A 24,957-nucleotide genomic window follows, 5' to 3' on the forward strand; every position below is an offset into this window, starting at 1 on the left:
ACTCTTTATGCCCTCTTTTGGGGTTTTGTTATTATTTTTTTTTCCCCCTGAGGCTGTGGTTAAGTGACTTGCCCAGGGTCACAGAGGTAGGCAGTGTTAAATGTCTGAGATCACATTTGAACTCGGGTCCTCCTGAATTCAGGGTTGGTGCTCTATCTACTGCGCCACCTAGCTGCCCCGGTTTTGTTGATATATACTAGAGTAGTTTGTCATTTCCATCTCATTTTACAGATGAGGAAGTTGAGGCAAACAGGGTTGAATGACTTGTCACACAACTAGTGAGGACAGAATTCAACTCAGAAAGATTAATCTTCCTGACTTCAGACTGAGCACTCTATTCATTGTACCACCTAGTTGCATAGGTAAGCAGAATTGCAGCACCTCAAAACAAATGTAAATGCACAAATTTAGAGACATCACAATTCCAAATGTTCATACAGACTATTTGTGGTAGTGCCTTCTGAGTTCATAAAAATTCATAGTATCATAATAGATCAGCTGTACTTTGATCTCAACCTAATGATGCTATTTTGATCTTTGAGTATGAAGGACAACAAACAAACAACTTACAGAGATTTGGATAGCGCCTCATACTTAATTTTCCTTGTAGTGAAGTTTTCTTTGTAGATGTGATCCCCGCTGAAACTTTGGGATGACATTTACTACAGCTCTCTTTTCCCTACCATTCTCAGGTGTTGTACAATATGGGAGCTGTTCAATGCCATTTGGGACTTTGGGAAGAAGCCACCAGAAGCTTGGAAAAGGCCATATCCAGAAGACCAGAAGGGAGTTCAGCCACTCTAGAAGCTGCTGCAGAGCAGGTACAGGTAAGTCAAGCAGGTGAATGATATCATTGGAATCTCATCCCTGAGAAGAGGCACCTGGTCAAGCTGGTAAGAACTATGGCTATCCATTCTCTTCTCAGGTAAACTGTTTCTAGGACAGGGACTTCAGAAATTAATAGTAAAATAGAAGTCTTATTTATGTTAAGTCTTTGGTGCCTTGTTTTGCATAGAGATTCATCAAAAAAGATCAGTCCCTTTTTCTTCTATTCTGTACACAAATCCTTTTTAGATTGATTTCTCTAGTCTAATAGTCATACTTTCAATTTTCAGACACATGATCAGATAGACTGGGACACAATGATTGGTATTTATAAGAAGAAGGGTTGGTCAGTGGATTAAATAGTTGTGTTAACTTTTTAACCTCCCCAAAAAACGAGGGAAAGGATCAGATGACCTTAAGTAGTACCACTCAAGCTAAGGAATTAAAGATTCCTATAGTATTATAATCCTTTGGCAAATACTACAAATGAAGAAAGCCCTATTTACCTTATTTCTGTCTAAAGTCACCAAGCCAGATTTGAAGACTAGACCAGGCTGAGGGCAAGAAGTCCAGTCTCCCAGGGCCTAGGGCTAAGGGCCAGACATGGGTTTCTTCCCATGCTGCATACTGTAGAGCCTCCTAGGTGCCTACCTCCATTCCACACCATTACATCTCTGGGGGACTTAGTAGAAGCCAAGAACAGACACTGATAGCAGTAATGTCAGATGGTGTTCAGAAGAAGCTGGTTAGAGATGTCATCAGGTGATTTGAGAGATGAGGGTTCAAACTGGTAGACATGAAACTACTGCAGGCCCCAGAGAAAGTCCTTGCTGAGCATTATCATGATCTAAAGAAATCCTTCTATCCAAACCTGATCAGTCATAAGAGCTTTGGTCCCATAGTTGCTATAGGGAAGGATACAATATGGTTCATACTTCTAGCAGCATTGTAGGGAACACTGTCTTGGCAGACGCTGCTCCCAGAACAGAAGATTACTCCTAGAACAATTTAAAGATACTTCAGCATTCACATCAGCAGTAATGTCCATGCCATGGTTCAATGGAAGAGGCCCAGAGAGAGATCAGCCTGTGGTTTCATATCAGTGAACTGGTGGACTGGAACTATTGTTGTCATAGGAACCTAAAATATGTGTGAGGGAGGGTCTTATCCTACCTCCCACACACACTGACTATAAATCCAGGAGCAACTACTTCTGCCAATGAGAATGCTATGTTCTTCTCTTCCTTTCTGAGGAAGCTACCTGACATCCCTCTATCCTAACCACTCTCTCCCCTACAGAGACCTTTCTGATGCTAAGTATGTGCCTTTTCACTCTCTGCCCCATATCATCAAAAGATTGAACCTAATCCTTCCAATGACCATCACAGTGCCAGTCAACTTATAGCCAGAGATAATGAGTATAAAGGAGACACATTAAAAAAAAAAAGTCACAAAGCCATTGTCAGAAATTATTTGCCCCTCTGACTGATTTCAGGAAAGCCTGGAAAGACCTGCATGTACTGATGCTAAGTGAAGTGAACAGAACCAAGAGATTATACATAGTAACAACAAGATTATGTTATAATCAACTGTGATGGACTTGGCTCTTATCAACAATTCAGAGAGAGAATTATGGAGACTGAATGTGAATCAAAGCATAATATTTTCATCTTTTGTTGTTGTTGTTTGTTTGCTTGCCTTTTTTTTTCTTTCTCATGTTTTGTTCTCTTTTGATCTGATTTTTCTTGCGCAGCATGATGAATATGGAAATATGTTTAGAAGAATTACACACAGGGCAGCTAGTTGGTGCAGTGAATAGAACACCAGCAATGAAGTCAGGAGAACTTGAGTTCAAATCTGATCTCAGACACTTAACTTCCTAGCTGTGTGACTCTGGGCAAGTCACTTAATCTCAATTGCCTCAGGGGAAAAAAAAAAAGATTTATACATTGTAGCAGCTAGATGGCACAGTGGGTAGATCATTGGCTCTGAATAGAGGACCTGAGTTCAAATCCAGCCTCAGACACTTAATACTTTCTAGCTGTGACCCTGGGCAAGTCACTTAATCCTAATTGTCTGGGGGGGAGGGGAGGAAAAGAATTATATACAATTAACCTATATAGGATTGTTTGTCCTCTTGGGGAGGGAGAAAAATTTGGAACATAAGGCTTTTTTTTTTTAATTAATTTTATAATTATACATTTTTTGACAGTATATATGCATGAGTAATTTTTTTTATAACATTGTCCCTTGTATTCATCTCTTCCAGATTTTCCCCTCCCTCCCTCTACTCGCTCCTCTAGATGACAGGCAATCTCATACATTTTACATGTGTTACAGTATAATCTAGATATAATATATGTGTGTAAATCCAATTTTCTTGTTGCACGTTAAGTATTGGATTCCAAAGGTATAAGTAACCTGGGTAGATAGACAGTAGTGCTAATATTTTACATTCAATTCCCAGTGTTCCTTCTCTGGGTGTGGGAACATAAGGCTTTGCTAAGGTGAATACTGAAAACTATTTTAGCATGGGTTTGAAAAAATAAAATACTATTAATATACAAAGTTTAAAAATTAAAAAAAAATTTCCTCTTCTTAGAAACAAATATTTCTGGATCTTCTGCAATTTCCCAAGGGTGAGATATTTCGTCCCCCAAAGAAGGATGTAGAACAACTACATGCAAAGGATTTCCTGGGGAAGCCCAAGGTAAAGCAGTCTTATTTATACTAAGTTTCTAGGGCCTCGTTTATATAGGGATTCTGGAGCTATCAATTCTTACAAGTTGAATGGATCAATAAAACCTTCCCTAGAACTAGATTGGGCTGAGATCATAATCCTTGCTTGGTACTAGTGATTCAAACTGTCAATTTAAACTTCAAAAAACCCCTAAATTTCAGATCAGCAAGATCTTGAGCTGAGACTCCAGAAGTCCCAGAGACAGGGACTGGGGAGGTCAGGAGTAGAGACAAATGATTAAGTCTAAATGTTGGAAGTTTGAATCAGGAAGGAAGAAGAGGGGAGGGAAGGGAAGAGGAGGGAAAAGGGGGTGGGGAAGAAAAGGAAAAAGGAGAGGATGGAGTAAAGGGTGAGTCTTAGCCCCAAGAAAGGATCCAATCCTGAATCTATTTTTTTCAAAGTGAGAATGAAATTTGAAATCATGACAGAATTCTTCCTATTTCAAGTTAAATCTTGTATAACAAGCATAAAGTAAGCTTACAAATCAGGAAAATTGGTGAAAGCTTTCATCCATCCACCTATTACTAGATGATTAGTCTTAGACTTACCTAGCTTACTCTGTATCAGGTATATAGACAGCAACTCTATCGGATTCTGTCCAGATAATAATGGAGAGTCAGAGATGTGAGGATCTTGGGGCGAGAATAGAGTAGGGGTAAGAAGTGGAAAGGTTTGCCTTTCCACAAGGGGAAACTGAGGTGAAGGACAACAAGGAAAGAAAGATGACATGTTGAAACCTTAGCATGAAAATTGTTGTAGATGAGGACCTATTTTTCCTTGCCCCACAGAAGCCCCAGCTGTTTCTTATATTTGATCTAATTTTAAGGAGGACAGTGATTAAAGTGAATGAGCCAATATTCAAAGTACTTTATGTAAAAAACGTGAATTCCCAACCTTGTATTATAGAAAATTTAGTACTACAGACTCACAACCTAAGTAGTTTAGGTAGTAAATATGTAAATAATAGCTAAGTGATATCTGTGTAGAATAAAAATGCACAGGAGGAGCTGTTTGTCACTCTGACAATGCCCAAGGATGGAGTTCTGAATCTGACCAAGAAATGTCTCTATTTTTCTTGCTCTGCCCCAGGTCATTTCATCTGTTAATCCTAATGACAAGTACGTTGGTTTTGAGCCTCTTAGAGCACAGGTAAGGAGGGGCCTTTCCCATTGGGTCATGTTTTCCTTCCTTGTGAAATGACTCTCCAGCTAAAAGTTATAGACATAGAGTAAGGGCTTTTATGAACCCATCCAGATACTTTGGGAGAGGAAATGGTATATGCTTTTTCCTATTTTACTTTACTTTCTATTTAGGAAGTGGTGCTCATAGCAACAATCAAAGAACAACCATGAGTGTCTACTATGTGCAGGCACCATGACGGACACTGGTATGGAACAAATGTGTTCAATTAAAATATTAGGATGGCATGTTTTTATAATCATGCCACTTAAACATATGGAGCTTTATAATTTTCAAAACACTTTTACTTACAGTCAAAGGACTTAGAGATCAGTTTAGTCCAACCTCCTAATTTTACTGATGAGAAACTGAGACCCAGAGGAAGGGAAATGACATGCTTAAGGTCATAACTAGCAGAGTCAAGAGTCAAAACTAACTCTTCTGACTCCAAAGCCAGTATTTCTCCCACTGTACTACTTTGGCTCACTGTTGGTTCATTTAATGTGGACTACCAATCTTTGGAGTTCTTTGGCCAAACTCATTTTTCCCTATTTCATGAGTTTTTTCATGCACAGGTTTTCCTAAAATGGAATATTTGTAGCAGAAACATTATTCATTATTCAAGTTGTGCAAAATTGCTATCCCAGAATTTTTGGGACCTTAGTCCAGTCTTTTTTCCTTACCTTCCTTTCGGGTACCAGTCTGAGAAGTGAGCCTATATATAATTGTTGCTTTAATTTCTTACTACTAACTTATCTACTTGAGTGGATGCCCATTAAGGAATGGCTAACTAAATTATGACATGTGAATGTGATAGAACATTTTTGGTCTATAAGAAATGATGAACAGACTGATTTCAGAAAAGCCTGGAAATACTTACATGAACTGATGCTAAGTGAAGTGATCAGAACCAAGAGAACAGCAACCACAAGATTATGTAATGATCTTGGCTCTTCTTAACAAAGTGGTGATTCAAGGCAATTCTAATAAAATCTGGATGGAAAATGGCATCTGCATCCAGAGAGAGAGCTGTAGAGACTGAATGTGGATTGAAGCATAGTGTTTTTATTTTTATTTTTTATTTTTCGTGGGTTTTTTTGGTCTAATTTATCTTGTATAACATAATAAATGTGAAACATGACAAATATGTTTAAAAGTATTGAACATATCAGATTGCTTTCTGTCTTGGGGAAAGGGGAAGTAAGGAAGGGAGATTGAAAAATCTAAAACACAAAGTTACAAAAATGAATATTGAAAACGATCTTTACATGCATTTGGAAAATAAATACTATTATAGCAGGTTCCTGTTCAAAATGGGGGGAAATTTTTGTTATTCCTTGTCTAAAATTCATTGTTTGGGGAATGTCAGACACCCTCCCTAGTTTAGTTCTTGCTGATGTCTTGCTGATGCCCTGGAGAAATGCCTGAAAAGGTTCTAGAGTTGGCATTTAAATTCAATAACAAATACCTAGGGGGAAAAATTAAAGAGAATTGTGCTAACCCAGCATGGAGAAGAGAAGGTTCAGACCCTGTCCCATTAATGCTTGAACTTTTTAGTGAGAGACAATAGGGACTGATCTGAGAAGCAGAAGGGGGAGGCTCATAGGCAGAAGGGCAGTTTTTTGTTTTTCCCTGTTTCATTGATTGTCAAAGTGTGGCAGGCCTATCCATGATGTTCCTCTCCCAAATGTAGTTGAAGATATGTCTCTAAAGAAAGGGCCTGGAAGTGGCCCCAAGTGGATGGAGAAATAGGTAGGAGACTGGAGTTTTGCTTGTTGGTCATTTCCCTTAAGGTAGTCCCTTTCCCTTTTCCAACTGTAGGAATTGATCCAAGAAGCAATTAGAGAACTACTGCCTCTCTCCATCCATCACATAAAATCAAATGTGCCTTTTCTGTTTGATCTTTTCTCAGGGAATCCACTGGCCAGTCTCCCTGAAAGAGCCTGTCAGTCCCCTGAAGGTAGACAAATCGGTGAGACTGAAAAGCGCCATAGAGGTGAATGGTAGGGTGGGAAGAATGGATGAATGAGAAAGGCCCCAGGAGACTCATCCTGTGAAGTATAGAACTAAGACCAACTCAGTCCTTCCTGAATGACCTTTAAGTGAGGAAGAATCAAGAACCAAGTTGTTAGCTTTGTAGTAACTTAGCTCTCTTTCAGATTTCCTTCAATAGTCTTCAAGACTTTTAATTTCTTGCTTACTAGATTTGTAAGAAAAGTCTGGGAAGTGTAAAAATCAAGATCTTCCCAGATTATAGGGAAATGTTAGGCCATTAGTTGCCTAGCATGATTTCCATGTCTTTACTGGAGCAAGATTTTGGGTCCCTTTATCTGTTGTATGGAAGGGAATCCTTCTCCAGAGCCGTGTCAGACAATGTTAGCATTTCCAAATCTTTCTGCTTGTCCCAGATTCTGTTAAATAACAGTGAAAACAAATATTGGAAAATTAGTGCTTTTTTCCTGAGCATGCCAAGGTCCATTGAACTCTTGGTTAGTACAAATGCTGTGGAAACAAGATCACTCCAACCTAATGGTGGCAGTAACCTGGGGTTAGGTAATTTGACTTGTTTTAAAACTTCTCTTTGCAAAAAGATCCCAGTAACTATGCAATTGAAATTTCAGTGCTTCATCTTTTTTCCTTTGTCACTGATGAATTCTGAGGCAGGAAAAATTCCTATGCAATAAACATGTACTGTAAGACCACTTAATTAACAACTGCAACCAAAATTAAGAATAAATAGGCCATAGAATGTCATCAAGTTGGTGAAACACACACAGCTAACTCCACGTAGAAAGGTTGACACTAGTGAATGGGTACTTTGACTTTTTAATTTGGCTTCCTTGCAGGAAAGTCACAATGGAATCCCATGTTCATCCACAAAAAGACTTCATAAAAGGCCCCATTTAAACCAAGTTGGTAAACCAGTTTCTCCACTTCAAGGTAAGATGACTCTCAAGTTCTTAGCTCAAAGAAGGGCTCTCTGTTGATGGGTCACAGGCATGCTACTAACTCCTTCCCCTAAAAATTGCAACTAGGAAAGCCATTTTTACAGAAGGCCTCTTGAGTTAGTTTATTCCTTATTCTATTTAATTTTTCTGCAGGATTCTCTCCTCCTGAAGGGATTGGCAGGGGTTCCACAGTATGTCCTGAAATATCGGTAAGAATTTGGCAGCCATTTCAGGAATCCTGAATGGATTATGTATTATCAAAGCCTAGATTTAAAACCAGAAAGGAATCTTAGATGCCATCAAGTCAAAACTCCTTCCTTTTACAGATGAAGAAACTGAGGCACAGAGAAGTTGTGACTTATCCAGGGTCACACAACTTAGTTGTTGAGGCAAAATTCAAACTCAAGTCTTCCTGATTCCAAGTCTAGTGCTCTTTTCACTATTCCATGCTGCCTCTGTATGAAGTATTCTTTCAACAACTTTTCCCTCATACCTGTAGAATAGATAGGGAGCAAATATTGTACTAGAACTGTGATGATTCCTCCTTCACCTTTCCTCCAAATGTTTTTCTCACATTGTCCTTATTCAAACTCAAAGCTAACCTTTTATCCTTCAGTCCTATGCACTAATTTTTAAATTCCCCAAAGACAGGGCCATCCATTCTCATTATCATCATCATCATTATCACCATTATTGTAATTATCTCATTCTTCTTTTTTTTAATGATACTTTTTTTCCAAAACACATGCAAAGGTAGCCTTCAACATTCACCCCTACAAAACCCAAATCTTTCTCTCTCTCTCTCTCTTCACCTCTTCCCTCCTCCAGACAGCAAAGAATCCAATTCAGGTTAAACATATGTGATTCTTCTAAACATATTTCCATATTTATTATGTTGCAGAAGAAAAATCAGATCAAAAAGGAGAAAAAAAGTCTTTCCATCTTTTTTTAATGTAATTCACAGAGAAAATGTCCTGGGACAGATTGCTATCTTGCTGTTATTCTCTCGAATCTAATGTTCTGTGAAGTGCTTTTTGTAGTTGAATGAAAGTATTGTCAGTGCATCTTCTGTCGGATCATTGAAAGCATCCTCAGCACAATTCCAGTAGTATACATGATGGTAGAGGTGGCAGTTATCTTATCCTATTTAATCAACAAGGCCTGTGATTTCATCTTTGTAACATCTTTAAAATATGTTCCCTTCTCTCCTTTGATATTGCCAACATTCTCACCTGAGCTATTGCAATAGCCTGCTGCAAAGTCTTGCTAGGTAAAATTTGATAGGAGCTAATGTTTTTTATTAATTTTTTCAAAGATAAAGAATTTACTTTTCTCCCTCTGACCACATACACATGCACACTGAAAAAAAGAAAAAGGAAGAAATAACCTTTAAAACAAATAAGCAGAGTCAAGCAAAATTCCTATATTGCCCATCTCCAAAAATGTGCTCATTCTGCCTTACCTTTCTTAGGTGCTAAACACCTACAGTGTTGGGTGGGTTCTACTGTTTTCCTCATGTACTCTATATCGATCACTAAGTTTCTGAAATTGCTTATAGTAATAACCTACAACCCTTCTTTAATTTTGGGTAGCAATGATTAAATTGTTATCAATTTAATCCTAAAATTGTTATTAGAAAACCTCTCTCTTTCCCCAAACAAATTAGTAAGATTCAGCTATTTGCTCCGTGCTTCTTTGTCAACATATTTTTGATGGATTTCATGTAGCTATGTAACTATGGAAGGCCTTTTGGTTCTGTCCCTGGATTATATTTTAGTTATTCAACAAATGCAATGACACACATCTGTTTATCAAATTATACTGTTACTTCATTAAATGATGTCAGCTTTTTAGCTGTTAATGATCTTCTCTAAAAAGACTGTCAATCTTCTTGTTCTTTTTGACAAGGAAGTATGTTATTCTATTATTCTTTCTAGAGCTGCCTTAGGGTAAGAGCCCTTATGTTTTATGAATGTTTTATTAGTATATTTTCCAAATTCATAATGTTCATTTCAGTTCTGAAAGCAAATTGGCCTGTCTTTGTAGGGATTGCTAATATTCTCACTTTTTGTTTCTACTTAGATTCAGGTTTATCTACTACTGGAAACTAGTAAAGTGCTTTATTAATAATTTATGTCACTATGACTAGTTTGAATGACTAATTATGAATTTTTTGCAACTCATTTGACCCCATCACTTTCCAGTTTTGAAGAGAAGTTAGAATTTCATCCCCCTCCTTCTCTATTCATTATATTAACAATGTACTCTTTGTTTCTTGCTTGAGCCAACATGCAATTTTGTTTCTTGGTACTTCTTGTTTTTTGTTTGTTTAAAACAAACAAAACTTTGTTTTGGTTTTTTGGTTTTTTGTTTTTTGTTTTTTTTTTTTGCTTATTTTCCTAGGTACATGTAAAATGTTTTTGGGGGTTATACACATGCATTCTTTTTTTTTTTTTTAACATATTTCCATATGAATTATGTTGGGAGAGAAAAATCAAAACAAAAGGGAGAAACCATGAAGGGAAAAAAGAAAAAAGGAAAAAAATGTACATAGCACAGATTGATTTACATTGTCTCTTTATATACTGATTTACATTTCTGTCTCCATAGTTCTCTCTGAATGCAGATGACATTTTCCATCCAAAGTTTATTGGGATTGCCTTGGATCACTAAACTTCTGAGAAGAACCAAGTCTTTCATAGTTGATCATTATACAATCCTGCTGTTGCTGGTTTTGCTTTGTTTCATTCATCATCAGTCATGTAAATCTTTCCAGGACTTTCTAAAACCAATCTGTTCATAATTTTTTATAGAAGAATAATATTCCATTACTTTCATATATCATAACTTATTCAGCCATTCCCCAATTGATGGCATCCACTTATTTTCCAATTTTTTACCACTACAAAAAGAGTTGTTAGGAACATTTTTGCAAATGTTAAATGCTCTTTTTTATGATTTTTTTGAGATATAGATCCAGTAGTGGCACTGTTGGATCAAAGGGTATGCACAGTTTCATAGCCTTTGGGGCATAATTCCAAATTGCTCTCCAGAGTAATTGGATCATTTCACAACTCCACCAACAATGCATTAGTGTTTTCCTGTTATGTGAGACTTCTTGTAACCACACATATAGATTACCAAGAATTTTCCATATGTCCCCCTTCTTCAGGTGTTCTCTTTACCCTCTGATTTCTTTTGCTTTCTATTGCTAATTAAAGGAGTCTGGAATTCTGATACATCTTTGTTCTGCAGATTTTATTTTTTTCTGTGTTGTTTTTGTTGTTGTTATTGTTATCTTCAGTTGGGCAATATTGTATTTTAAGTTTTCTATTCCATGTACTAGCTAGAGGCTGGTGTTATCTTTCATAGCTTTCTTGGGTCATGTCTGCCATGATGGTGCTTGGACACTTGTCTTTAAAGATATTCCTTGATAGCTCCACCTTTTTATGGTTCTTATCATGGTAAGGCTGCTACATATGCAGTTGAGTGGAAGTTCTGAAATATTTTTATATTTTCTGTTACATACTGTGGAAGAATGCTTTACATTGGCTACAGCAATGTAACAATGATTACAACAGATGCCAGCTTTTTGGAATGTTTTGTTATAATTGGTCCACTAATTCATACCATCAAACTCAAAAAGACTTTTCAAAATTCCAATCTAAATATATTCATGTCTTTTTTCAAAATCATTTTAGATGTTGGCTCTGTTCTGTCATTTATTTTGTTATGAGATAAATTTATTAAGATCTCCACCACTGATTGTTTTTTATTAGATACAATTTTTGAGGTGTGTATTAAGTGAATATTTTTTACTACCTAAAGTTCTTTTTTATGTGTTTCATTTCTTTTCTCATCTAAATTAGGCTCAGGGATGAAGTATTTTTTTTCTTTTGTTTTGTTTTTTTTAGTTGCCCTGCGCTGAGGGTATCATTGACAAAAATGTGTAGTTCTTGCTTAATTCTGTTGCATATTATTATGAGGTAATGTTGGTGCCTTTTGAAAGTATTTGTTTCTGCACACCTCTCAGATTGGCTAAGATGACAGGAAAAGATAATGATGAATGTTGGAGGGGATGTGGAAAAACTGAGAGACTAATACATCATTGATGGAGTTGTGAACTGATCCAACCATTCTGGAGAGCAATTTGAAGCTATGCCCAAAGTTGCTATCAAACTGCATACTCTTTGATCCAGCAGTGTCTCTACTGGGCCTATATCCCAAAGAGGTCATAAAAAAAGATAAAAGGACCCCCATGTGCAAAAATGCTTGTAGCAGCCCTTTTTATAATGTCTGGAACTAGAAGGAACTGGAAACTGAGTTGATGCCCAGCAGGAAATGGCTGAATAAATTGTGGTATATGAATGTCATGGAATATTATTGTTCTATAAGAAATGATTAGTAGGATGATTTCAGAGAGGCCTGAAGAGATTTACATGAACTGATGCTAAGTGAAGTGAGTAGAACCAAAAGAACATAGCACGCAGCATCAACAAGATTATCTTTATACTATGATCAATTCTGATGGATGTGACTCTTTTCAACAATGAAGTAATTCAGGTCGGTTCCAATGGTCTTGTGATGGAGAGAGCCATCTGCACATGGAGAAAGGACTGTGAGTACTGAGTGTGGATCACAATGTAGTATTTTCACTCTTTTTGTTGTTTGTTTGCATTTTGTTTTCTTTTTCATTTTTTCCTTTCTGATCTGGTTTTTCTTGTGCAGCATGATAATTATAGAAATATGTATAGTAGAATTGCACATATTTAATATATATTGTATTACTTGATGTTTAGGAAAGGGAGAAAGAAAAAATGAAATATAAGATTTTGCAAGGATGAATATTGAAAACTATGCATATGTTTTAAAAATAAAAAGCTTTAAAATGAAAATTAAATAAAAAGAAAATACAATAAAGAATGGAAGAAAAAAGTAAAAAAATTATTTGTATTTATGTCTTTGGTCCATTTCATTATACATATGATTTACCCACTTTAGCACACTATTTGTTCTGAAGGATACTTATGGAATCTTGACATTTCTGATTGGTTTCATTGTGTCAGCTTTTTATGGTAGTGGAAAACAAAAAAAATCTCATTTTGCTTTTCTCTATATCAATTACATCATTATGCTAGCTTTAAGAAAGACCAGATTGTACCTCTGTGCCATTCCATTTATTTCTTAGATTCATAGCAGCATTTTCATCTCACTGACAAGTATATTTAGTAATATTGTCAAAGTATTTATTAGTATTGTTGGGCTCCATAGCTATTATACTTATCTCAAGTTCACATAGAGTCCCTGTTATACATCATTAAAACTCTGGCATCCTCTAATTTTGCTACTTTGTCCCTTCCCCAGGACATGACAGTGGGTTGAATTGTAAGGGAACTGATGATGATGATGATACTGCTGTTGATGATAATGATAACTTTCCATTTGGTATGTTATGAATAAATGAATGAATAAAGCATTTATTAAGTTATTCTTAGCATTGTGCTAAGGAAGATAGTCCCTACTTTTGAAGAACTTACATTCTAGTGAGGAGAACACTCAAATGGAAAGTTTCAGTTGCAAGTCAGATAGGATAGCGCTATAGTTATTAGGATATAGTGACAAGGCAGATGTTAATGCTTCTTCTTGAATGCTATTTCCCCTGATGAAATTATATAATTTTCTAATGCTGACCTACTTGAAATGCCTAGGATTCTGGTGACAAAAACTTTCATTTGTGGATTTTCAATAGCTGTGGCTGTAGCACTACTGGAGCAGTTATATTTTCCAAAGAAACTTCACAGGTGATTCTTACAAAAACCATGGTTGGTAGGTCAGGTATTATTATCCCCATTTAATATTCAAGAACCCTGAGGCTCAAAAAAGCCAAATGATGTGACCAAGAGCAAATTCATATTAGAAGTGGGACTACCATCCTCAACTCCAGATTCTCTATGCAGTGTGCATCTATGTTTTAAGGCATGGTAGTATAAGAAATAATAAAAGTCCAAAAAAATGTTATAGCCCTTTGACCCCAAGCTGATTACACAAATAACCTGAGTCAAATATATAAGTGAAAGATAGCCTATTGATTCACAAATAATAACAATTCACATTTATATGGATTTAAGGTTTACAAAGACTTTCATCCCAAACCCTCTCCCATCTTCCCAGATTACTACCTTATTCACTATATCTCTAGACAGGTTTTCTGGAAGCATCTCTCCCAGTCCAGGCTAACATGCCAGTAAATTAAACTACAAAATCTTTTTTCTGAAGCTTAGCACCAGTTCCATCCTCAGACACAAGGGGGACCTAGGAAAATTGTCTACACTTTTTTATATCATCTCTTCTTTGGGGAACAAACTGTTCTCTTTCCTATTGATATATATTCCTAAGATAAATCTTTTCTTATCCCCTTGGGAACACTTGGTTAATGTAACTTTATCTAAACCCAATCCATTTTTATTCTGTCCCCTATCAGGTCCCATCAATCCAGGGAGAGGTGTCCAGCAGCCCAAACACATCCATCAACCTCAGTGTACAATGTGCTTTCACCATGACCCTGGAGGTGAAAAGGGGAGCATCTGTGCCTGTCCTCAGAGCCCTGTTGAAAGACAAACTCCTGCAACAATTAGAATGTGCACAGCTCAGGTATGGATTTTGTCCTGACCTTGAGAGGACATAGGGTATCCCTGTGTAAGACAGTGAGCCCCAGCATACATGCACCTGCTAGAAAGAATTATAATGTTCACCTCTTGAGAGAGAGGTGATATAGATCAGGGTGCAGAATGAGACATATATGTTTTGGCTACAGCAAATGAGTCAATTTGCTTTGCTTGATTGTACATATTTGTTATAAAGATTAAGTTTAAAAAGAAAAAGAACTCAACTGATTCCAGAAAAATCAGTCCATGGGCAAAGGGAGAATTCAGAGATATTTATTAGGATGAAAAACTGAATAGCACTGATATTGGTACTAGCCTCAGCTCTAGGAACTAAATTCCTTCAGTCCAGCTCCTACCTCTGTCCATCATAAAACTGTCTGATGTGGTAGTGACATAATGGCACAGTAATGTTAGGGTTACTGGATCCCTATGGGGCACTGGATTTGAAGTTGGGAGCCATTTACTAGCTGTAAAACAATAAACCAGTCACTGCAAGCTCTCTGTGCCTCAGTTTGCCTTATCTATAAAACAAGAGGGTTGAAACTAATGGCTTCTAAGGCCCTTTCCAGTTCTAAATTTATGAGTTTGTGATTCTATGTCCTCTGAATCAAATCCAACAAATAAAAATATCTTTCTTCTCACATTAGGGAAGTTCCTGGAGCCAGAACTGTATCTCTTCAGTTTCCTGTCTTATCCCCATCCTCCAGTTAATGACTTAATGAGTCTTACCTGTCACATTATTTTCTTTATTGCTCTTTTTTATCCTCTGCCCAATCCCATTTTGGCTGAGCACTGGGCCATCCTGAAACTTAGAAGTTCTTGTTTCCATTTATATCTAATAGGGACAAAAGACATCTCAACATTAGAGGAGCATTTTTGGAGTGGGCCCATTGTGCGATTTGTTGTTAAGGTCATTACAGCAGCCACTCTACTGCTGGCTTTACTGAAACAATACAGTGAGCTATACTAGTGTAGATAACATTATGACAATTAATTGTTAACATTCCACTGTATTCATGAAGGCTTTGACCTTCATAAGGTTTTAATCAATCAACTATAATTTATTTTGTACTATATGCCAATAACATGCTAGGTTCTGGGAATATAAGGGGAAAAAAAGAAAGAAAAAAAAAACCAGCCCCTGCTCTCTAGAAGCTTACATTCTATTGGAGAGACAATTCTAATAAGTAATAGGTAATTTTGGGAAGAATGATACCAACAACTGGGGAGTAGGGTAGGGGTGTAGAGATCAGAAAAGGCTTCACACAAAATTTGATGCCTGAGTATTTGTTACAAGGGTGTTTTTTGTTTGTTTGTTTGTTTTTTTCCAAATGGGGAGAGAGAAATAGGAAAGAAGGAAAATAGAATTTAATTAATTAAAAAATTAAATTACAAGTAACCCCAGGTTTAAATTAAAAAAAAAAAAAAAAAGAATGTAGTGCTTGAGCTGAATTTTGAAGGAATAAGAAAAGATTTTATGAAGCAGAGGTGAGAAGGAAACATTACATTTGTGGAGGGCAGCCAGTACAAAGGAGATATAAAATGGAATGTCTGTCATGTGTTTGCCTGGACCAAAAAGCAAAAGAAAGGAAGTAATAGAGATTCAGACTGGAAAGGTAAATCAGAACCTGGTTGGTATTGGCTTTAAATGTTCCACAAAGGAACTTGATATTTGATCCCCATAAACCATAAGGAGCCTTTGGATTTAATTGAGTAGAAGAGTGATTTGGAATTAGGAAAATCATTTTGGTGACTACATGAAAAATTATGACAGGAGAGATTTGAGTTAAGAGATCAATTGGAAAACCTGCAGTAGTCCTGGTGAGGGTTTGATATCAGGGTGTGATGGTCATATGAGTAAGAAGAAAGTGGTATGAGAGATATTGTGGCAAAAGAAATGACAAGATTTATCAGCTGATTGGATTTATGGGGTGTTGTAGAATGAGGAGTTAAAGTTAACGAAATGGTGATCCTAGGAGGTTGGTAGTGCCTGCAGCAGAAATGAGGAAGTTTTGAAGAGGGTGTTTTTTGGAAGTTCTAAAGAGATGAATAACAAGTTATATTTCAAATATATTTGAGATACCAATGAATATCTGCTTAGAAATATTCAATAGGTTATTCATTGGTGATGTGGGACTGAAATTTGGGAAATGATGTCACCAAGTGACAAGAAAAGAGAAGCCTTGGAATAGGCCTAAGGGACATGATGTGGATGAAGAATCAGAAAAGAAAACTAAGGATCAAATATCTAGGAGGAAAACCAAGAGAGAGCACTGTCATGAAAACTCAAATAAAGAGAATAAAGAGGAAAGACAAATTGGCAAGGCCAAAGACTACTGAGAGATCTAGAAGACTAAAGATTGAGAAAAAGCTATTTGATTTCTCAATTAAGAAATTGGGGCAGGGGGGTGGGGAGGGAAAGGGAGAGAGGATGGTAGCTAGGTGGCAGCTAGGTGGTGTAGTGGATAGAGCACCAGTCCAGAAGTCAGGAGGACCTGGGTTCAAATTTCCTTTTCTTAGCTATGTGACCTTGGGAGTCACTTAACCCCAATTGCCTCAGCAAAAAAAAAAAAAAAAAAAAAAAAGGGGGGGGAGATAGTGGGAAACAGAAGGGGAAAAATACCTGCAACTTTTTAGCTATATCTCTGTTTGTTATAATAAAGTCTCAAGTCACAATTTATACTTTAAGTCTATATTCTCATGAGAGTGTCTTCACTCAGTTAATTCTACACAGTGATGATGTCAAAAGCTGGATTGGAAAGGGTTGAAGGATGAGTGAGAGAAAAGGAAGTAAAGGGATTATAGACAATTATTTCTATGAGTTTGGCAGTGAAATGGATAAGACAGGGACTTGGTTTGTACATAGCAAAAATACTGGTAGATAAAATGATAGTTTTAGATGAAGAGATTAAAAAAATCTAGAGGCAAAGATGATGGTGACAGTAATCCAGTGGCAATAGAAGGAATGAGATCTATGGGTATGGAAGCACCATCTTTTTATCAGAGACTAAAGAAAACAGTGTGGAATCTCATCAGATTTTAAGATATAGAGAACAGAAGAGGGAGCTCATAGTAATGATTTCTATTTTCTCCATAAAGTATGAAACAAGTTACTTAGCTGAGAGGGGCAAATAAGAGGGAGAGGCATAGGAGGCTTGAGAAGACAGGAGTTTGGAAGAGTCTCTCAGGATGTGGTATCCTTTAGAAAAAAGTCTTTTGTCTTTAAGGATTGACTGGAATCAGGAAATCCCATCTTCATAAGTTCATATCTGACTAGCTATGTAAACCTGGGCAAGCCACTTAACCTGATTTATTTAAATTTGTTTCACTTCCTTATATATAAAATGAGCTAGAGAAAGCACTCCATTAGAGTCAACAATCATTTCAGTGAGGTTCTTTGGCTTCCTTTAGCTCCATTCAGCAGAATGTGAGTAGTGAGCTAAGGAAATAGAGATAGTAATCCAGAGTTGGGTTTGGCCAAGTATGTGCAACTCTGGTGTATTGGATGTTCTGTTCTGGCCTCGAATATTCAAGTTTCCCCCTCAGGCTATCACTCAGCTTTAATAACTAGGGTAGAACATTAGTCTTTTCATGGAAGTAATGTGATTTATTGAATTGCTGGAGAAACTGAGGCAAGATAGAGATTAGGGTTTTTAATATTTTAATAGTGAAGAATTTGGACTAACCAGTAGGCTGGATTGGACTCTTGTCTCAAAGTATCCAGCATCTAGCTATTACAGAGACTTTTATAGGGCTCCAGGTATCAGGGAAACAAAGTTAGGTAGGAGGGGAGGGGGGGAAGGAAGCCACCAGGGAAACTGAGGCATTACATTGTAATGTGGGGTTTGTCGCTAAATAATGGTAGGCATCAAAAATTGCGGTTTGATCATGTGAAGAATTCACAATGGCTATTCTCTTTGGCAAAAGATAGATTTACTTAAGGAAGGGGTTACAGACAAAATAACAGAATACAGTAGAAAACAGGAATGGCAAATATTAAATAGAATGGGAGAGCATATGAAAGACAAGTTCCTTGGTGAAACTTGAGAATTACCCATTAGATTAGATAGGGATCATGCCATGAGGTTGGGGCAAGCCCTTAGCTGGCAGCCTAAATCCTGAAAGGGATTAACCACCTAAAAGAGTTAGTTAGATATTTAACATATATTGGTCAACCTGCCATCTTGGGGGGGAGGGGAAAAATTGGAACAAAAGATATGGCAATTGTCAATACTGTATATATCTGGTAAATAGAAACTATAATTTAGAAATAAAATAAATAAATATCTAAAAGAAAAAAAATAATTAGTTAGCTCTTTACAAGGAGAAGTGGGATTGAGAAGTAGAGTTTAGGGGGATACCACATGGCATGGAGGAGGTAAGGAGAAAGACACCATGAGAAGAGTGCTATAAATGGCTGACCCCAAAGAAAGCTGCAGCAAAGCCATGGGCCATAAGTTATTTTATAGGGAAATTTTAGCCTCAGGGTCTAGACATAACTTAGGTTTCCAACTGGATTACCTTTAGAGAGTGGGACCAAGGAACTAAACTGATCTCCATTATCAAAGCTTTCTTCCTGCTTGCCTAAGGGATTGATTTTTCTCAATTCCTCTGCTAACCACAGCTATCATTGAAGACCTCATCAGAAGAATTGTTTAAAGGGCACTTTTGTCTAGAAGGGGAAAATCTATTTCAATCTGTGACCAAGGGTGGCTGGACCCTAAGCCTCTGTAATGAAGTTAGTTGTTAACAGGAAATCTTCTGTCACATGCCCATGCTCTGCCAGAAAAGAAGTCTATCCCCTGGTAGAATAGGCATGGGACATGAAATGAACAATAAGTGAATATCTATTGCAGTTATAGCCATCAAGACAGTGGGAGCTTCATTCCTATTTCTGGGGAAGAGGCATGTAAAAAGATGTGGAATGAAGCATCAGCGGACAGAAGACTGAGACTCCACTGCAAGGTAAGAATCCCAGTGCCTCTGGGCAAAGGAGGCAGTACAGAAATATTCATGAAAAAGGACTGCCCAGGAATGGATAGAAGCCCCTACCTAAGCTGCTCTGCTTCCAGATTCCAGATTCCTCCTGTATGTTCTGTTCAGCTTTCCGGGCACTTTTCTACCTATCAGTTCTCTTGCTTTTCCTGTAGAATATCCATTCATATCTGGGTTCTAAAGAAGCAAAAGTTGCTGGTGCAACAGGATGTAACTATGGCAGGTTAAATGTAGAGAATAAATACATATTTACTCACCTAAATTCCCAGAAAGGTAATTATTTCTCTACACTCTACACAGAAGATAGCCTTCTTCAAGGATTAGCAAAGGCCAGCTACAGTGCAGGTGCTAATTAGCAGAATAATCCTTCAAAGAACTGTAATAATTGCAGTAGATGTGTTCTGGCCTATTTACATCAATTCATCATCATTGTTTCCATCCTTGTTTACTCTCTGCTCACTTCATTTCCATTTGGAGTCCTAGTACCCAGAAGTGAGCTGATAAATTTTTTAACAACCAGCTTACTAAAAAACAAAACAGAACAAAAACAACAACAAAGTACATTTTAAGTTTAATCTTGTAATGCTGGAGAGGAAAGACAGAGATTAGAGACTATTTAATAATTTATTAAATGGGAGACATTTACTGGGATCAAATGGATCCATGGTTTGGTCCCAGGGGTGAATGAGACTATCATCTCCAAGAATCCAGCAAACAATGTGAGTTCTCTATGACCTATATACACATGGCTCAGACTCAGGGGGTAGACTGAGGCAGGGACAGAATCAGGGTGCTGAGAGTAGGAAAGGGACTCTGACAATCCAGTTCTGACAAGGCATGGGGCATGGGATGACCTAATGGGGGGAGGAACCCTGGAGATGGGGAGGCATCTTGGTGAGCCAGTATCTGATATTCTGATATCTTGGGATGGGGAGAGGCATTCTGATATTCTAAAACATAAGATCTTTTATCCTTATCAAATATTCTGATAAAGAGGGAGGGGAGGTTTTGCAGGACTGAGCTTTGAGCTAATTATTATAAACTGAAGCAAAGAAACTGAGTCAGGACTGGGTCAGGATAATTAGGGAAACTGAGTCAGGACAATAAAAGAGAACTGTGGCATAACAATCTTACATTATTAACATTAACATTTTCTCTATCATTTTAAGTCTAAATAAAAACCGTGTAGGGAAAAAAAGTAAATTGTCCCAGATTTTTTTTTTCAAAAAGAAAAAATAATACTAAGATAGCATAGATAGAAATTTAAAATTTAAAAATAAAAATCTAGGTCCTAGACAATCATGTAGCTTTGGGGGGGAAAAAAGCTTAGCTTTTAAAAACCCATTGTGTTTCAAATGGAGCTACTAGTCTACTTAAATCCAAATCACTCATTAAATAGTTAATAATTGCCCTCTAGCTAAGTCTCTGTGGCTCATTGTTTAGATCTGGATGATTTCTTCTAGTTGTTTATCCTTCATTCTCTAGAGATGGACTTCTGGGAGGTGATACCATTACTTGCAAGTGAAGTGGATGTAAGTGAATTGGAGAGAGGGCTGTACAAAGCCACTAGCCTCATTTTCTTTTCCAGAGCAATCTGGGTTCAGTAATCCAATATAGTTTAAGATAACTGGAGCTAGCCTTGGGTGCATTGAGAGATCTTGGCCTTTTTAAATTAAGGTCTTTAACAGATCTCAGTTTGACTGAGGCAATGTCCATTTGGTAATTAAGTCTAGGTAAAAAAGAAATAAGACCAAGATTGACCTTTTTATTTAGTCAACAAAATAAAACAAAACAAAACCGACCCTTTATCTGGGAGAGGAAGGTCCTAAGGGTTTCCAGCCTTTACAGATACAATTGCTATTTACATTCATTCTGAAGCAATGAGGACCCAAACCAAATCATCATATGACTTGGCCAGAGACCTTTTGTGGTCCATCTAGGTGAAGCTTTAAGGAAGAAATCTAGACCATGAACCCCAAGATATCTTATTGGTTTTCTGCAACCAAAATTACATTCCTTTGGGCAAAGTATCCACTAGAAGGGAAAGGAAAGGGGAAAAGGAATGAAGAGAGGGAGGAAGAAAAGAAGGTTGTGTTTTTTTAAAAAAGAATGTAAATTTTTTTATGGCTTAGGATGAATATAAATAGCAATTGTTTTCTGTTCTTAAACCAGAAGATTAAAGTCTTTCCCTTTTAAATTGATCCTTTTGTGATTGGCAAATTGGACCCTCTATTGTCTTAATTCTTACTAGCCTTTGGTTGTTGTGCCATAAGTTTCCTTTTTAAAGTCCTGACCCAGTTTCCCTAATTGTCCTATTCAATTACTCTGCCTCAAGTTATAACCATTCCTTCTTAATGTTAGGATAAAGGTCTTATATCTTAGAACTTAGTCTGTAATCATTCCCTGGTAATGTTTGATGGGATAAAGGTCTTTATCCATTTTAGACATCTTTAGACTATCAGGAGCCTCTCTAGTACCTGCCTCCATTATGTCATCCTTATCCTGGGTTCCTCCCCACATTAGGTCATCCCCATGCAGGTACCTTCCCCATTATGTCATTGTTCTTGTAGCCCTATAAAAGAATCTTGTATCTGACATTCACTGCTGGATTCTTTGAGACCAATAGTCTCATTCAGCCCTGGGACCAAACCATGGATCCATTTGGTCCCAGTAAATCTCTCTCTTTCCAATAAATTATTAAAGTGTTCTCTAATCTCTATCCTGCCTCAGTTTCTCTGGCATTACATGGTCATTGAATGGGCTTGCCTCAGACAAATGGAAGAGATCTTAGATTTAGAAAGACCAAAGTTACCCACTGTATCTTGGGCCTTCATCAATTATCTTGGCTTTTGTCTTACCATTGGTGACCCTGGAGGAGAGAATGAGGCTGAGGACTTTGTTCAGCTCTGCCTCTCTAAAATCCAACTCTTGTACAATTAATGAGGGAAAGGAAAGGGGGAATCCCATTTGTCGGCGCATAGATCCCATGAGGCGCAGTGTCCCCTGTAAAATGAATTTACAGGCCCGAAAACCTAGATTGATAAATAAAAGGTTTATTGTAGGAATTTGGAAGTAAGGCTCAGTTAGAAAGACGCCAGGGCCAAAGGTGGCCACTGGCAGGCAGGGACCCTTACATGGCTGGAAGGATACCATGTGTTGGCTGGGAGGGCTCCTGCAATGAGGGTGGTCCAGCTTGTTTCTTTTATACCTAGAAGATGATGGGCGGCACCCTAGTTCTGGCGGGCTTTTCAGTTAGCCCAGATCAGGTGAGGGCTGGGGAAAGCTGAGCTGAGAGTGGGGGCTGGGCCTGGATATTCAAAGGGTGCCTTTGACCAGGATTTGTGAATCAAGGTCAGTCATGGGTTGGGCAATTAGACCCCAACCCTCATCACAATCACTCTATGATGTCCTCTTTGAGAACAAAGGAGGAATTACAAGTCTTAGAAATCAACAAAACAAGTCAAATTTAAAGTTTCACTTAATGTGTTCATCAATTTCTGGGGAAATGCTCATGATGGTGATGAAGTGCGAGAATTGAGGGGGGATGTTGCAGATCTCTTGCAAAAGAATTCACAAACCCGGTAAAAGGAGATTTATTTACAGTAGGAAGACAGCTTGCTAAGAAGACAGCTTTCTTAGTGGGCCGAGTCTTGTTATTAGCAAAGGTGCATATACCCTGAGAAGAAAATATCTTCATCAGTGGGCCAAGTCCAGAAAAGCAAATAGCTCCTGATTAGGATTTGGCAAAGGTGGGTTAACACTGAGAAGGAAATATCTTCATCAGTGGGCAAAATCCTGTTAGGATTTAGCAAAGATTTGGGGTTCAGAGTTATCTTTTATTAGCCTTCTGAGGCTTGGGGCTTCAATTCAATTCAAAATTGCATGAAGTTACTAAACTGGGAGTTTTGAGCCACTAAATAGAGGACATTGACTATGCCCTAGGCTGAGATATTCAATTAAAGGAGATTATTTATCTTGGGAAGGATGTTGTCTGGAAAGGGTGTGCCCCTCCAGGGGAGAGCTTGAGACCCCAATCATCATTCCCCCATAGATTAAGGGGATGCAGTTTGCATCATTTTCCCCCCAAAAGGAGATGCAATTTCAGGAGCCCCCCAAAGGTTAAAGGGAACAATTTACATCAATGGGATACAGCTTCTAGAAGAAGTTTGGCAATAACCTGGGGCTACTGGGCCTTGGCAGTCCCTAGCTCCATAAACCATGCTGGCCGTCAGATAACAATCAGTTGGTCAGTAAATAACAAAGTTTCTGAGACAATAATGAGGTATGTATCAGACCACTCCTCAACTCTACCTCTAAGGAATAGAATTCAATAATGAGGTGTATACCAAACCACTCAACTCTACCTCTAGGATCACTCTTCAGTTCTATCTCTAAGCCATAAAATGAGTATATTCAAGACATGAAGCACCTGCTCTATCTTTTTCCTATAAATTTATCTTTTTGCTCTTGGTTCTTTGCTAAATCCTTTTGGAACTTAGACCACTTCAATTGGCAGTACAATTGCAATAAACTTTTCCCCTTGACCTGGAGATGGGTTCAAGCCTGCAAATTCTTTTGAGATATCTCAAGACACTGGTCTGTGACCCCAAATTTTGGGGTCTCCTTTTTGAACCTCAACAGTCACACTGAAAATTTAACAGAATCTTGTGAGTTGATTCTAGTCATAATTATACATTCAGGTCTAGACCAAGTATTTGATTGTCCTTTCAAAGCTTCACGTTAACCTTTCCCACCAATTGTTCTCTCTTTTTTTACAATCTAATCTTCATTCTTCTCTTATTTTGGTTGTCCCCTTCTCTCCCTATCCAGTCTGGTTCCCCTCCCTCCTCTGACTCAACCTGGCTCATCTTTTATCCTCTCACTCAACCCTGGCTATCTCCTCTCCTTAGGGAACAGAGTGCTGTGGAGGCCGACGTGTGCTCTATCAAATGGTTGCTCAGTATAGCTACTCTGCAAAGGGACCTGAAGATCTAGAGTTCCAGAAAGGAGATACTCTGGACATTCTCTCTGAAGGTACTGGCCTTTGGGCAGCTCCTTTTGCCAGGACCAATCATTAAAAATTACTATTTATCATATCTAGGCCTGCCTCAGTGTGAGCTTCTTGTATATTCCTGGCTGCCCCCAAAGCTCTTCAAATGAGGTTCACCACATCAAGAGATGTTAGGCTCTAGAAGCTGGGATTTTAGAGGTCATTTTAGTCCCCAGCTTCTTAAACTGTGGTTTTCAACCTCATATAGGATCTTGTAACTGAATAATAAACCATGAAATTATGGTTTATTATTAGCATATGTTTGATTTATATACTTATATAACTCTGTATTTGGAGTCACATAAAAATTTCTCCAGTGAAAAGGGGTCACAAGAAGAAAAAGTTTAAGAAGCTCTGATCTAGTCCACCATTCCACCTTCATTTTACTTTTTATTTTTATTTTTCAAGGCAATTGGGGTTAAGTGACTTGCCCAGGGTCACACAGCTAGTAGTGTTAAGTGTCTGAGACCTGATTTAAACTCAGATCTTCCTGACTTCAAGGCTGGCACTCCATCTAGCTGTCCCTCCCCCTTCATTTTAAAAATGAAGAAATTG

The 24,957-nt window shown here is 37.7% G+C and overlaps 1 protein-coding gene across 3 annotated transcripts in view; it reads left to right on the forward strand.

Moving 5' to 3' along the window:
- Nucleotides 1-24,957, forward strand: part of NOXA1 (NADPH oxidase activator 1) — a 56,790-nt gene that overhangs the window by 29,842 nt on the left and 1,991 nt on the right. The window contains exons 6-14 of one of the 3 annotated variants that reach the window (XM_074289071.1): nt 693-827; nt 3,428-3,535; nt 4,655-4,714; nt 6,657-6,716; nt 7,591-7,684; nt 7,846-7,901; nt 14,174-14,343; nt 19,214-19,322; nt 24,263-24,386. In XM_074289071.1, the coding sequence (XP_074145172.1) occupies nt 693-827; nt 3,428-3,535; nt 4,655-4,714; nt 6,657-6,716; nt 7,591-7,684; nt 7,846-7,901; nt 14,174-14,343; nt 19,214-19,322; nt 24,263-24,386 (916 nt within the window). Of the gene's footprint in view, nt 1-692; nt 828-3,427; nt 3,536-4,654; nt 4,715-6,656; nt 6,741-7,590; nt 7,685-7,845; nt 7,902-14,173; nt 14,344-19,213; nt 19,323-24,262; nt 24,387-24,957 lie in introns of all 3 variants that reach the window. The other 2 variants (XM_074289070.1, XM_074289072.1) reach the window with 2 other exon arrangements.

This window comes from Sminthopsis crassicaudata, chromosome 2, assembly GCF_048593235.1.
Source record: "Sminthopsis crassicaudata isolate SCR6 chromosome 2, ASM4859323v1, whole genome shotgun sequence".
Classification (NCBI taxonomy): Eukaryota; Metazoa; Chordata; class Mammalia; order Dasyuromorphia; family Dasyuridae; genus Sminthopsis; species Sminthopsis crassicaudata.